Source organism: Chiloscyllium plagiosum, chromosome 4 (genome assembly GCF_004010195.1).
Source record: "Chiloscyllium plagiosum isolate BGI_BamShark_2017 chromosome 4, ASM401019v2, whole genome shotgun sequence".
Taxonomy (NCBI): Eukaryota; Metazoa; Chordata; class Chondrichthyes; order Orectolobiformes; family Hemiscylliidae; genus Chiloscyllium; species Chiloscyllium plagiosum.
In genome coordinates, this window is record NC_057713.1 from 1,741,688 (window position 1) to 1,755,566 (window position 13,879).

The 13,879-nt window shown below is 43.6% G+C and overlaps 1 protein-coding gene across 1 annotated transcript in view; it reads left to right on the top strand.

The window, feature by feature from the left end:
- Positions 1-13,879, top strand: part of abcb8 (ATP-binding cassette, sub-family B (MDR/TAP), member 8) — a 62,661-nt gene that overhangs the window by 3,540 nt on the left and 45,242 nt on the right. Inside the window, exon 2 of the mRNA XM_043687563.1 lies at positions 4,772-5,114. Coding sequence (XP_043543498.1) covers positions 4,772-5,114 — 343 coding nt within the window. The remainder of the gene's footprint in view (positions 1-4,771; positions 5,115-13,879) is intronic.

Below are 13,879 nucleotides of genomic sequence, written 5' to 3' on the forward strand. Positions count from 1 at the left end.
GCCTATCACCCTCACCTTATCACCCTCACCTTTAACCTCCTTCCACCTATCGCATTTCCAATGCCCCTCCCCCAAGTCCCTCCTCCCTACCTTTTATCTTAGCCTGCTTGGCACACTTTCCTCATTCCTGAAAAAGGGCTCATGCCCGAAACATTGATTCTACTGCTCCTTGGCTGCTGCCTGACCTGCTGCGTTTTCCAGCAACATATTTTCACCTCTATCCTGGATGGTGTCAATCTTCTTGAGTGTTGGACTTGCACCCATCCAGGCAAGTGAGGAGCATTCCATTGCACTCCTGACTTGTGCCTTGTAGATCGTGGACAGGCATTGTGGAGCTGAAAGTTGAGTTACTTGCTGCAGTATTCCAAGCCTCTGACTTGTCTTGTAGCCACTGTGTTTTTGTGGTGAGTCCAGTTCAGTTTCTGGAAAAATGGTAACCTCAAAGATGTTGATAGTGGGGGATTCAGTGATGGTTACACCATTGCATGTCGAGGGGTGGTGTTTCGACCATGTCCCAGTGGTGATCGTCATTGCCTGGCATTTGTGTGGTGCAAATGTACTTGCTACTTGTCAGCCCAAACCTGAATATTATGCAGATCTTCTTGCATTTGAACATGGACTGCTTCAGTATCTGAGGAGTCACGAATGGTACTGAACTTTGTACAATTATCAGTGAACATCCCTATATCTGACCTTATGATGGAGGAACGATCATTGATGAAGCAGCTGAAGACAGTTGGCCCTAGGATTCGACCCTGAGGTACTTCTACAGGATCTCCTGAAGTTGAGATGACTGACTTCCCAACAACTATGACTATCTTCCTATATTGTATGTATAACTCCAGCCAGTGGAGAGTTTACCCCTTGATATCCATTGATTCCAGTTTTGACAGGGCTCCTTGAAACCACACTCAGTCAAATGCAACCTTGATGTCAAGAGCTGTCACTCTCACCTAACCTCTGGAATTCAGCTCTTTTGTCCATGATTTAACCAAATGAGGTCAGGAGCTGAGTAGCCCTGGTGGAACCCAAACTGGGCATCACTGAACAGTTTATTGCTGAGCAGGTGCTGCTTGATAGAACTGTTGATGATGCCTTCCATCACTTTACTGATGATCATGAGTAGACTGATGGGGCAGTAACTGGCTGGGTTAGATTTGTCTTGCTTTTTACATAGGACATACCTGGGCAATTTTCCACATTGTCAGAAAGATGCCAGTGTTGTAACTGTATTGGAAGGACTTGGCTAGGGGAGTGGCAAGTTCTAGAGCATGAATATTGTTAAGGCCTGTTGCCTTTGCAACATTCAGTGACTCCCACCATTTTGTGATATCATGTGAAGTGAATTGAATTGGCTGGCGATTGGTATCTGGGATGCTGAGGGCCACTATAGGAGGCAGAGATGGATCATCCACTCTGCACTCCTGGCTGAAGATTGCTGTGAATGCTTCTGCCTTCTCTTTTTTGCAGTGATGTATTGGGCTCTTCCATCATTGAGGAGGGTAATATTTGTGGAGACTCCTACTCCAGTGAGTTATTTAATTGACTGGATGTGATAGGACTGCAGAGCTTAGATCTGATTTGTTAGTTGTGGGATTGCTGAGGTCTGTCCTTCTCTTGTTGCTTATCCTGTTTTGACATACAAGTAATGCTGTTTGGTAGCTTCACCTTTTTTTTTGTTTAGGTATGCCTGGTGCTACCTCTGGCATGCTCTCCTGCACTCTCCATTGAACCAGGGTTGATCCTTGGCTTGATAGTAATTTAGAGTTAGGTTTTATTGTCATATATACTCAAGTCTAAGGATTCAGGAGTATAGTGAAAAGTCTGCAATATCATCACTCGCAGTGCCATCTGAAGTACAAAGTACCTAGGTACAAAGTGGAAAAACAAAGAAATAAGTTAAACATTCAACATAACAGTTCTTCTCAGTATAAAGTAGTAAATAAATAAAATTAAAAGTTTCAAAATTAGTCGTTCTTTAGCCATACGTTTGCAGTTGCTCCATCCTGGGCTTCCCCACGTGGGCTTGCACTCTCTACAAGAGATTGATCTCTTCTCTATGCTGAGTTCGTTGTCTCAATCTCTGCGCTGCTGTCTCTCTGCCAGCTACCATCTGGGCTCACCAGCCACCTTGCTACAGACTGTTAGAGTCCCGCCATGTACCTATTTGGGTCTCCAGCCACTCCTGTACTCTGCACCTTGAAGAAACCACCATTTTGCCAGAGTTTTGCCTGGGCACACCAACTGCCTCATGACTGACTGCCAGCGTCCCTGCTCTGACACCCCCACCACCCCCAGCTTCTGCTGTTGCCGCCACTGCCTCCACAACTGAGCTCCATTCAGAAAGTGAGTAGAGGGATAAGAAACTAAAACAAAAAGAAAAGCATTCAGAGTGGACGGGCTCCAGCTCAGTAGCCTGACTCCACTGCCATCCTGGAAAGTGACAGTTTAAAAGGCTTGACAGCTGACAGGCTGTGACATGAACATCCTCAATGACTTGCTCGATCTGTTTGAAGTCCACCCCATTTATCATCCATTTGATGTTGTGAGCCATCAGCAGTAGCAGAATCATGCTCCATCACAGTCTGCAATGTCATGACCCAGTTTCAGCCTTGGGTGACTCAGTGTGGAGTTTCCATGTGTTTGCGTTGGGTTTCTCTGGGTGCTCAGTTTTCCCCTTGAGTCGAAAGATGTGCAGCCTAGGTGGATTGGCCATAAGGATAGGGTAGGATGCTGTGTCTGGGTGGGATGTGCTTTGGAGGGTTGATATGAATTCATTGGGCTGAATGGCCTCCTCCGGCACTGTTGGGGTTCTATGATTCTACTCTCGTCAGTAAAGTGATGGAAACTATCATCCACAGCGCTGTCCAGTAGCACCTGCTCAACAATAGCTTGCTCAGTGAAGCCCAGTTTGGGTTCTCCCAGGTCATGATCTCATTATAACCTTGTTTCATACATGGACAAATAACTGAATTTCAGAGAGAGATAGTCCTTCACATCAAGGCCACATTTGACAGAGTGTGGCATCAAAGAGCCTGAGCAAAACTGGAATCAGTGGGAATTGTGGCAAATTCTCTGATTAATCATATCTAGCACATAAAAAGATGGTTGTGGTTGTTTTAGGTCAGCCATCTCAGCTCTGCACGAGTTCCTCAGGGTAATGTCCTAGTCACAACCATCATCAGCTGCTGCATCAACGACCTTCCCTCTGTCATAAGGTCAGAAGTAAGGATATTCACTGATTGCACAATGTTCGGCAGCGTCCACAACTCCTCATCAGTCCATGTCTAATTCTGGAATTCGGTTCTTTTGACAATGTTTGAACAAAGGCTGTAATGTGATCAGATCTGGACAATATCCAGGCTGTTAAGAGACAATGTAACCTCCACACGTTGACATTCAGTGGTGTTCCCAATACTGAGTTTCCCACTATCCTGAAGGTTAACATTCATGAGAAATTTCACTGGACTTACCGTATAAACACTAGCCACAGGAACGGGTCAGATGCTAGGAATACTGTAGCGAGTAATTCACCTCCTGACTCCTTAAACCCATCAACCAGGCACAAGTCAGGAGCGTGTTGGAATACTGCCCACTGCCTGGATGGGTGCAGCTCAAACAACACTCAAGAAGCTGTACACCATCCAGGACAAAGTAGCCCACTTGACTGGTGTCGCATCCACCCTCCACCACTGATGCTCAGCAACAGTGTGTACTAACTAACAGTGTGCACTGCAGAAACTCATCAAAGCTCCTTGCACAACACCTTCCAAATCCATGATCACTTCTGGAAGGACAAAGGCCGCAGATATGTGGGAACACCACCATCTGCAAGTTCCCCTCGAAGCCACTCACCTTCCTGACCTGGAAATACATCGCCGTTCCTTCACTGTCACTGGGTCATAATCTTAGAATTTCCTCCCTAAGGGTATTGTGGGTCTACCCACATGGACTACAATGGTTCAAGAAGGCAGCTCATCACCACTTGTCAAGGACAACTAGGGATCAGCAGTAAATGCTGGCCCAGCCAGACAGGCCCAAATCCCACCAGTGCACAACTTCAAACAAAAGTAAGGCTGTTGGTAGGACTGTATGTCTGATGGAAGAAGTTGTTAACAGTATTGTCAAGCAGCGTTTTCTCACGGTAGCTTGCTCGCTGATGCTCACCTGGGTTCTGTAGGGCCATATGAATCCAGACCTGATTATAACCTTGGTTATATATGGGTAAGTGAGCTGAATTCCAGAGGTGAGGTGAGAGTGACAGCCATTCAAACCAGGGCCAAATGGTGGCATCAAGAAACTCTAGCGAAACTGGGAATTGGAGACAACTCTTCACTGGTTAGAATTTATACAGCATAAAGGAAGAGTTTTGTGGTTCCTTGAGGGCCTTAGGGCATCAATAGGAAGTTGAAGTGAGAAATGTGGGAGAATAAAGTGAGGATGGTTTTGAGAGGCACAGTGAGAAGGGGGAGCAGTGGATGTCACAGTGTGGAGATGGGGCTGTAGGAGGGGCAGGAGGAATGTCTGTGGCATGATAAGGCTGGGTTGTGGGAGGGAAACAGTGAGGTGGTAAGACTGTGGGAGGGGAACATTGAGGATGTGGGGCTGTGAGAAAAGCAATAGAGGGATGGTCTGGGGAGCGTAATGAACTTGGGCTGTGGGAGGAGTACAGTAAAGCAGTGGGATTGGGCTCATTCACAAAGTTGGCAATCTTTCTGAACCTACATAATTTCTTTTCTTCTAAATTAACTTGTTAATTTTCTTTCTGCAGGATCTGTCTGAACTGGGGTCAGCCATGTTGGAGATATCCTCTGGCTACAGAGGTTTCAGAATGTACTTCCATCTCCCAGTTGTTGTACAAGTCAGGAAAAAGCATCAGACAGTGTGTGTATGGCTGGCTACGTGGCCGAGTGAGGACTCATCATACCTTCCTATTGGTGACTTCTCCTGGGCTAATAACTCTAGGACTGCAATTCCGTAACAACGTCACGCATTGTGAAGAGGAACAGAGGTGTAAAGTTAAGCAATCCCCGCAACCTGTACCTGAATTTAACTGGAAGGAGTTTTGGAAGTTTCTTCGCCCTGAATTTGCTACTCTGATTTGGGCAATACTCGTAAGTAACTGAGATCAGCTGACCAAATATAGTCTGAAGCATTTTGAGTTGCAGTTCTTGTGCCAAGTACATCTGAAAATGTGGACAAAGCTAGCATTTATTGCCCATACTTATTGTCCTGGAGAAGGTTATAATGCGCTGCAACTATAGTCAATGCAGTGTCAGGACACCCTTAGTGCTGTCAGGGAGTGAGTATGAGGATTTTTACCCTGCAGTGCTGAAGAAACTGTGATATGTTTCCAAGTCAGGATGGTGCGTGGCTTGAAGGGGAATTTGCTGATGGTGGTTTCCTATTCTTATCTTGCAGACGTAGGTTAATGGTAGACTGATTTAACGTTCTGTAATCATCCTGGCTTATAAATTCTGGGAAAAGTAGGAGTTGGGAACGGATGCATCAGAAAGCAATCTAAAGAAATGGTGAGACTAGGAAGGACTTTGGTAAGAGTAACAAAAAGATGGGGTACTGGGCTAATGGTCGGATACTTGGTAGTGTGGATGAGCAGAGGGATCTTGGTGTCCATGTACATAGATCTTTGAAAGTTGCCACCCATGTAAATAGTGCGGTGAAGAAGGCATATGGCGTACTGGCTTTTATTGGTAGAGGAATTGAGTTCCAGAGCCCTGAGGTTATGTTGCAGTTGTATAAGACTCTGGTGCGGCCGCATCCGTGAGAACCTTTTTCCATGTATGGAGTCAGCTATTACGAGGGGGCATAGCTTTAAATTAAGGGGTGGTAGATATAGGACAGATGTTAGGGGTAGGTTCTTTACTCAGCAAGTCGTGAGTTCATGGAATGCCCTGCCAGTAGCAGTGGTGGACTCTCCCTCTTTATGGGCATTTAAACAGGCATTGGATAGGCATATGGAGGATAGTGGGCTAGTGTAGGTTAGGTGGGCTTGGATCGGCGCAACATCCGAGGGCCAAAGGGCCTGTACTGCGCTGTATTTTTCTATGTTCTATGACATCATCAAGACATTGCAACACATGAGGAGGCCATTCAACCCATTGTCTTAATCAGACACATTCCACAATTTGGCGAGGTGATGTCCTAGTGGTATTATCACGAGAGTATAACTCCAGAGATGGCAGATATTGGAAATTGAATCCAATAAACATTTGGAATTAAGAGTCTAATGATGACCATGAAACTTGTCGATTGTTGTACAAACTCATCTGGTTCCCTGACGTCCTTCGGGGAAGGAAACTGTCACCATTACCTATATGTAACTCCAGACCCACACCAATTTGGTTGACTGTCAACCTCCCTCTGGACAATTATGGATGGGGCAATAAATGCTGGCCTAGCCAGTGACCCCCACATCTCATGAATCCATTTTAAAAAAAAGTTCCCTAAACTTCTGTGCTTCCTCTTTTTGTCTCTAGCCTGGTTTTAATTCAGCAAGTTAGTTCAAACTATTTAACGTTTAAAACAAAAATTTGCTTTGAATCTTAATAGTTTGCATTGACTTGTTCATTTAATAGGTTCTACCCTGATTCTGCTTCTGGACAAGCACAGCCCAGAGCTTGTGAACTCAAATGCACCAGGGCATGTTATGAAATTAAACTGAATAAATCTGTGGATCTAAACATTCGGACAAGTCATCATGAAAACCATTGGATTATTGTGTAAACTCATTTGAGTCAAGGAAGGCAAACTGATGTTCCCACCTAATCTGGGTCATGCATATATGCACATACATACATAATATATTTATACTTGTGTAAGGTACATACATGAAATAGGAGCTGGAGTATCTAACGGTTTGTCCCTTGAGTCTCCTCCTCCATTTGATAAGATTGTGGCTGATCTATTTGTGGTCTCAACTCCACTTTCGCACCTATCCCGGGTACCCTCTGTCTCTTTGTTTTTCATTTAAAAATCTATGCCATTCAGCATTAAAAATACTCAATGATTCAGCCTCCATTTGTCTGGGGAAGAGAATTCCACAAACCAGTGACTCTGAGAAAATATTTTTTCCTCATTTCTGTCTTATTTTTAAACTTCATCTAATTCTCATCTATCCCTAAAGGGAAACAGCCTCTCAGCATCCTGTCAAATCCCCTGATTTGTATGATTCAATAAGATCACTTCTCACTCTCTGCTAAACTCCAAAAAATACAGTTTTATAATGTATAACATTGAAATGACTTTAAGTGGTACGCTATCACAATAGTCTCCTAGACTGGCTATCTGTAGCTGTTTCATTAATGACTTTCCCTCCAATGTGCAGTTAGCTGAGATCATAAGGAATGAGAGCTGGGTGTGATTGCCAGTTTTCCCTTCTGGCTTAATCAGCTACATACTAAGATCAGGGCTGTTTTGTCTTTGAAGTGGACATTGATGTTCATTGATTATTCAGCATTCAGTCCAACTAACAACTCTTCAGATAATGGAGGACTGGACAGTATTCCGGCTTGGTCCAATTATTGGTATGTTACATTTGCAGCACACATGCAAGGCAATAACCATCTCCAAAAGGAGAGAATATAACCACTTCCTCATGATATTCAACAACATTAACTTTCTGAATCCTCGATCATCAACATCCTGGGAATCACAAATAATTGTAACTGAAGTGAAAGGTATAATATTGTGGTGATGAGCAGGTCAGAGGTTGGGGATTCTGCACCTAGCAGCAAATTCTGTCTTGCAAATGTCTACCCATGATCAACATGGCACAAGTAAAGAGTGTGATGGAATACTCCCCACTTGCCTGGATGTATACAGCTGCAACAACACTCGAGCTTGACATCATCCAGAACAAAGTAGCCTGCTTGATTGGTACCATGTCCATCCCTTCACCACCAATGCTCAGCAGTGTCAGTGTGTAATATCTACAAATATGAGCTGCAGAAATTCAACAAGTACTTTTCCCCTTCATGTAGAATAGAATAAAATTGTTCCAGCAGGAGGTGGACTGTTGGCATGCTGGTCATGCCAGCTACCTACAAGAGTAATTTAGCTCATGTCAATCCCCTATGTATTCTTAACCCTAACTTCGACCATGTGAGAACGAGGGATCAAAGGCTTTGCAATACCACCTTTACAAGTTGCTCTCTAATCACAGGCCTCCTTGACTTGGAACTATATCCTTGATCCTTCATGGTTGATGAATGAAAGTTCTGAAATTCTCTCTGCACATTGTACTATGTGGATCACAACTGTTTAACGAGGTCACACATTTCGATAATGAATAGACAACCGAGTTCACATCCTGTAATTAAATTTGTAAAAAGCATGTCTGCTTGCTCGGTGACGTTTAATTGCTTACAGGTAGGAGATTGCTTGAAAATTCTTCTTCTAACTTTAAGGCACTACATTAAATTTGAAAAGCATTTTCCTTTCACCTGTTGCTTAGGAACCAGTTGCCAGTTTCAAAATATCAGTGAAGTTATTGGTTTAAAATTCAGAATCCAGCACTGCCTTCTGCCAGCAGTCAAAGTCATACAGCACAAAAAGGGACTTTTTGATCCAACTCATCCACACTGACCACACATCTCAATCCAACCTAGTCCTATTTGCTAGCATTTGGCCCATACACCTCTAACTCTTCCTATTCGTGTACCCATCCAGATGCCTTTTAACTGCTATTAATGTACTAGCCTCCACCACTTTCTCTAGTAGCTCATTCCATACACACACCACCCTCTGTGCTCCTTTTTAAAACTTTTCCCTCTCGCCTTAAACTTATGCCCTTTAGCTTTGGACTCCCCTACGCTAGAAAAAAGATCTTGGCTATTCACCATGCATCTCATGATTTTCTTTAGGTGTGGCAAAGGGGACCTGGCAGACTGTACTGAACTGCTGGGCATGCACCACTGCCCAACTACATAGCAGCAGGAATCTGCCCAGCCCAGATTCTATCCTCTAGATTGGTGGGCCTGAAGCCCAGTGTTCTGGCTCCATGTTTTGATGCTAATGTGGCAATGGAGCATCAACCAGTACCACAATGAACTTGCTCTGACATCTGGCAGCTGAGTGAAGTTTGACTGATTGGCAACTGGAGAAAGTCACTCTACAAGGCTGTTGCTGTGCTGACCTTTTTATGTTGCTCTCCTCCCTTGACTGTTTCTTGGAAAACATTACTCGTTACATTTAAAGAGGTATTTGTTCTTGTTAGAGGCAAAACACACCTTAATTGAAGCTATGCGATATGGATTAATTTATACATTATCCTGAACCAAATATTTGCATCAACTGTGGATAATATGACACAAGAATTAGGAGGAGAGAAAGGCCATTTGTCCCCTCAAGCCTGCTCTGCTAATCTGATTGCGACCTCAATACTAAATCTTATCCACTCCATAACCCTTGACTCCTTTTGAATCAAAAATCTAGCTTAATTTTGAACACACTCAATGTCTCAGATTCCACTGTTCTTTACAAAAGAGAATTCCACAGACCAATGAGTGTCAGAGAAACTGTGTCTCCTTATTTCAGCTTTTAATGAGAATTTCCTCGTTTAAGGTGTCCCCACAACATTATACTCACATTAATTAAATATTCAACATGTAACAGAAAATTTTAAGCTTTAGATTCTTCAACAACTAACTTTTTATGAAAAGGATACTGTTGTGGTAATATCACTTGTTTCGCAACTAAGAAGGCCAAGCTAATGCTCTGGGGACATGCGTACAATTCCCACCATGGCACCTGGTGGAATTTAAAACTGAGTAATAAATCTTGAAGTGAAAGCTATTCTCACTGATGATGATGAAACTATCATTAGTTGTTGTAAACTCCCATCTGGCACGCTAAAGCCTCTTACGAAGGATGGTCTGCCATTCTTACCTGGTCTCGACTCCAGACCTCCCAGCAATGATTCTTCACTGCCCTTTGAAATGCTGAGCAAGCCACTGAGTTCAGTGGTAATTGGCTGTGAACATTGCAAATCAACAAATTAATTTTACTCCACTACTGTAATTAAAAATGATGAAATACTGAATATGAGTTTGCTTCTAAAATATTTATCTAAATACAAGAAAAATGTTTTCAGTGTCCAGCTGATTTTCTGAAGTACAGTCATTTTACTGTTATTTCCATCTGTTTACGTGGTATTTTGTTGCTCAGATGGATGATTTATGATATTTTGGAAAAGGCTGAGCATGGACCTGATAGAGGCATTTAAAATTATGAGGGGCATGGACAGGGTGAATAGAAAGCAGCTGTTCCCCTTGGTTGAACAGTCAATAATAAGGGGGCAAAAGTTAAAGGTGAAGGCCAGGAGGTTTAGAGGAGATTTGAAGAAAAATGTTTTCCCCAGGATATGGTCGGAATCTGGAATACACTGCCTGGGAGGGTAGTGGAGGTGAGGCACATCACAATCTTCAAAGAATACGTGAATAAGCAATTGAAATGTCATAACGTTCAAGGCGATGGACCAAGTGCTGCCAGGTAGGATGAACGTTGATATTTCAGTGCAGATTGCATGGGCCAAAATGTCTCTTCTGTACTGCACAACTCTGACTCACCCCTCTGCCCATTTGTCCCATACCTGAAGGAATGGAAAATTACTATGTTCTGATTTGTCATTTGGTTTCCATTGACAACTCAGCATATTTTCACACCTGGTTATCTGGCAGTTTTGGATAGGAGAGTGGCATCTGTATATGGTCTATCTTTTCTTAGATTGTAAAATTGGCTACTGTTTCACAGCAATTGAATCTTGGGTCCACAAAAGCCTGAGTTAGTATCAGGAAAAGGCTTTGGTAATGATACCTTAGGGAGCTAGTGTACAGAGTTCAGTTGCCTGATGGGCTAAACTGCAGAACTGACCAATGTAAAAGCGTTGAATGAGAATTCCTTCTTTGTGGAAATACTAATCAGCCTGAATTTGGAATGGATAAAATTAGGTACATAAATGGGCAGAGGGGTGAGTCAGAGTTGTGCAGTACAGAAGAAACATTTTGGCCCATGCAATCTGCACTGAAATATCAACGTTCATCCTACCTGGCAGCACTTGGTCCATCGCCTTGAACGTTATGACATTTCAATTGCTTATTCACGTATTCTTTGAAGATTGTGATGTGCCTCACCTCCACTACCCTCCCAGGCAGTGTATTCCAGATTCCGACCATATCCTGGGGAAAACATTTTTCTTCAAATCTCCTCTAAACCTCCTGGCCTTCACCTTTAACTTTTGCCCCCTTATTATTGACTGTTCAACCAAGGGGAACAGCTGCTTTCTATTCACCCTGTCCATGCCCTCATAGTTTTAAATGCCTCTATCAGGTCCAGGCTCCGCTTTTAACAAAATACCATAAGATATCGGAGCAGAAATAGGCCATTTGACCACCGAGGTGGCTCCACTATTTGATCATAGACAGGCAGGAGGCTGGAAGAACACAACAAGCCAGGCAGCATCAGGAGGTGGGGAAGTAGACGTTTCAGGTGTAACCCTTCTTCAGGACTGGGGATGGGTGTGGGGTGGGGGCTGCAGATAAAGGGGGTTGCAGGGTCAGAGTGGTGAAGTGGGGATAGGCGAAGACAGGTAGAGGGTATAACCTGGTTGGTCAATGAGAGGAATGAATCCGGTTGGTGGCAGTGAGCAGTGGAAGGGAGTCAAGAGTGTGGTGCTGGGAAAGCACTGCAGATCAGGCTGCATCCGAGGAGCAGGAGAATCAACGTTTCGGGCAAAAGCCCTTCATCAGGAAAACATTGAGTTCTCCAATTTCAAATAATCTCCATTCCCATCCCCTGACTCCCTCCCCCGCCCCTCCCTTCCACTCCTCCCTTCCATTTTGGAAACCATCATCTGTGGGGTGTTTTGCCACTATTTGATCATGGCTGATATGTTTCTCAACCCTGTTCTCTTGCTTTCTCCCCATAACCCTTCATCCCTTACTATTCAAGAACCAATGACACAGTCTCCACAGGCCTGTGCAGCAGTAAGTTTCTTAGATAAACCACCCTCTGGCTGAAGAAATTCTACCTCATCTCCATTCTAAAAGGTTGTAAGTTTACACTAAGGCTGTGCTGTTGGATCCTACCTCTTCTACTTGTGGAAATGTCTTCTCTGTGTCCACACTATCCAGGTCTCTCGATATGCTCTAAGTTTCAGTCAGATCTCCTACGTCCTTCTAAACTCCAAAAGGTACAGATCCAGAGTCCTCAACTGTTCCTCATGTAACAAGCCCTTTATAGAACATAGATCGTTTTTGTAGACATCTTCTGGACCCCTTCCAACACCAGCATATCCTTCCTTAGATACAGAGCCCAAAACTGCTCACAATATTCCAAATGCAGTCTGACCAGAGCCGTGTAGAACCTCAGCAGTACATCTTTGCTCTTTTTTTTTCTAGCCCTCTTGAAACAAATGCTGACATTACATTTACCTTCCTGTCACCTTCATGTTAACTTTAAGAGAATCCTGAGGTAAGACTCAAATTCCTTTATGCTTTAAATTTCCTCAGCCTTTTCCCATTTAGAAAATACTCTGTGCCTCTATTCTTCTCATTAAAATGCATAACCATCTTGTATTCCATCTCTCAGTTCTTTGCCCACTCTCCGAGCCTGGACAAATCCTTCTGCAGCTTCCCCACTTCCTCAACACCACCTATCTTTGTGTCATTTGTAAAATTAGCAACAATACCCTTTGTCCAGATCATTAATGTATAACATAAATGGTTGTGGTCCAAACAATGACCCTGCAAAATTCCATTTGTCACCAGCTGCCATCCTGAAAAAGACCCCATTATCCATACTGTCTGTCTTTTGCCAGTCAGCCAATCATCTATCCATGCCAGTAAATTGCCCCTAACACCTTGGGCTCTTAGCTTATTTAGCTGCTTCCACTGTGGCACCCTGTCAAAGGCCTTCTGGAAATCTAAGTAGATCAAGTCCACTTGCTCTCCTTTGTCTAACTTCTTATTAGGTCTTCAAAGAATTGGAACAGATTTGACAGACAAATAAAATCTCTTTACACCAAAGAAGACAACTTGAGCTTATACAGCATCTCTTCAAAGCTAAAATACTCTAACCCAGGGAACATCCTGATGATTCTCCTCTGCGCCCCCTCCAGTGCAAACACTTCCTTCCTATAGTATGGTGACTAGAAGTGCACACAGTCCCTCAGTTGTGGCTTAACCAAAGTCCTGTACAGCTCCAACATAACCTCCCTGCTCTTATAATCTGTGCCATGACTGATAAAGGGAATTGTTCCATATGCTTTCTTAACCCCCTTTTATTAATCTGTCCTGCCAACTTCAGGATTATGTGAAAGAGCATTCCAAGGTCCCTCTGTTCCTCTGAGCTTCCACATATCCTGCCATTTACTGAGTACTCCCTTATCTTGTTCGTTCTTCCAAAATGCTTCACCTCACATTTAGCAGGATTAATTTCCATCTATCACTGATCAGCCCATCTGATTAACCTGTATCTATCTTCCTGTAACCCAAGGCTTTCGTCCTCACTATTTACCACCTGGCCAATCGTTACATCATCCACAAACTGTCTTTTATATGATGTAAGTAGACACACTATGCCCTAAGGTAGGGAATTCCATGATTTTGGCCCAGTAACAATGAAGGAATGCTAATGTATTTCCAAGTCAGAATGGTGAGTGGCTTGGAGGGGAACTTGCAGGGGGCAGTGTTCCCATGTACCTGCTGCCCATGTCCTTCTAGATGGAAGTGGTTGAGGGTTTGGAAGGTGCTGTCTGAGGAATCTTGATGAGTTGCTGCCACATATGTCATAGATGGTACTCGATCACGATGCATCAGTCACAGAGGAGGAAATGGCAAAGATGGTAGATACAGTGCCAGAC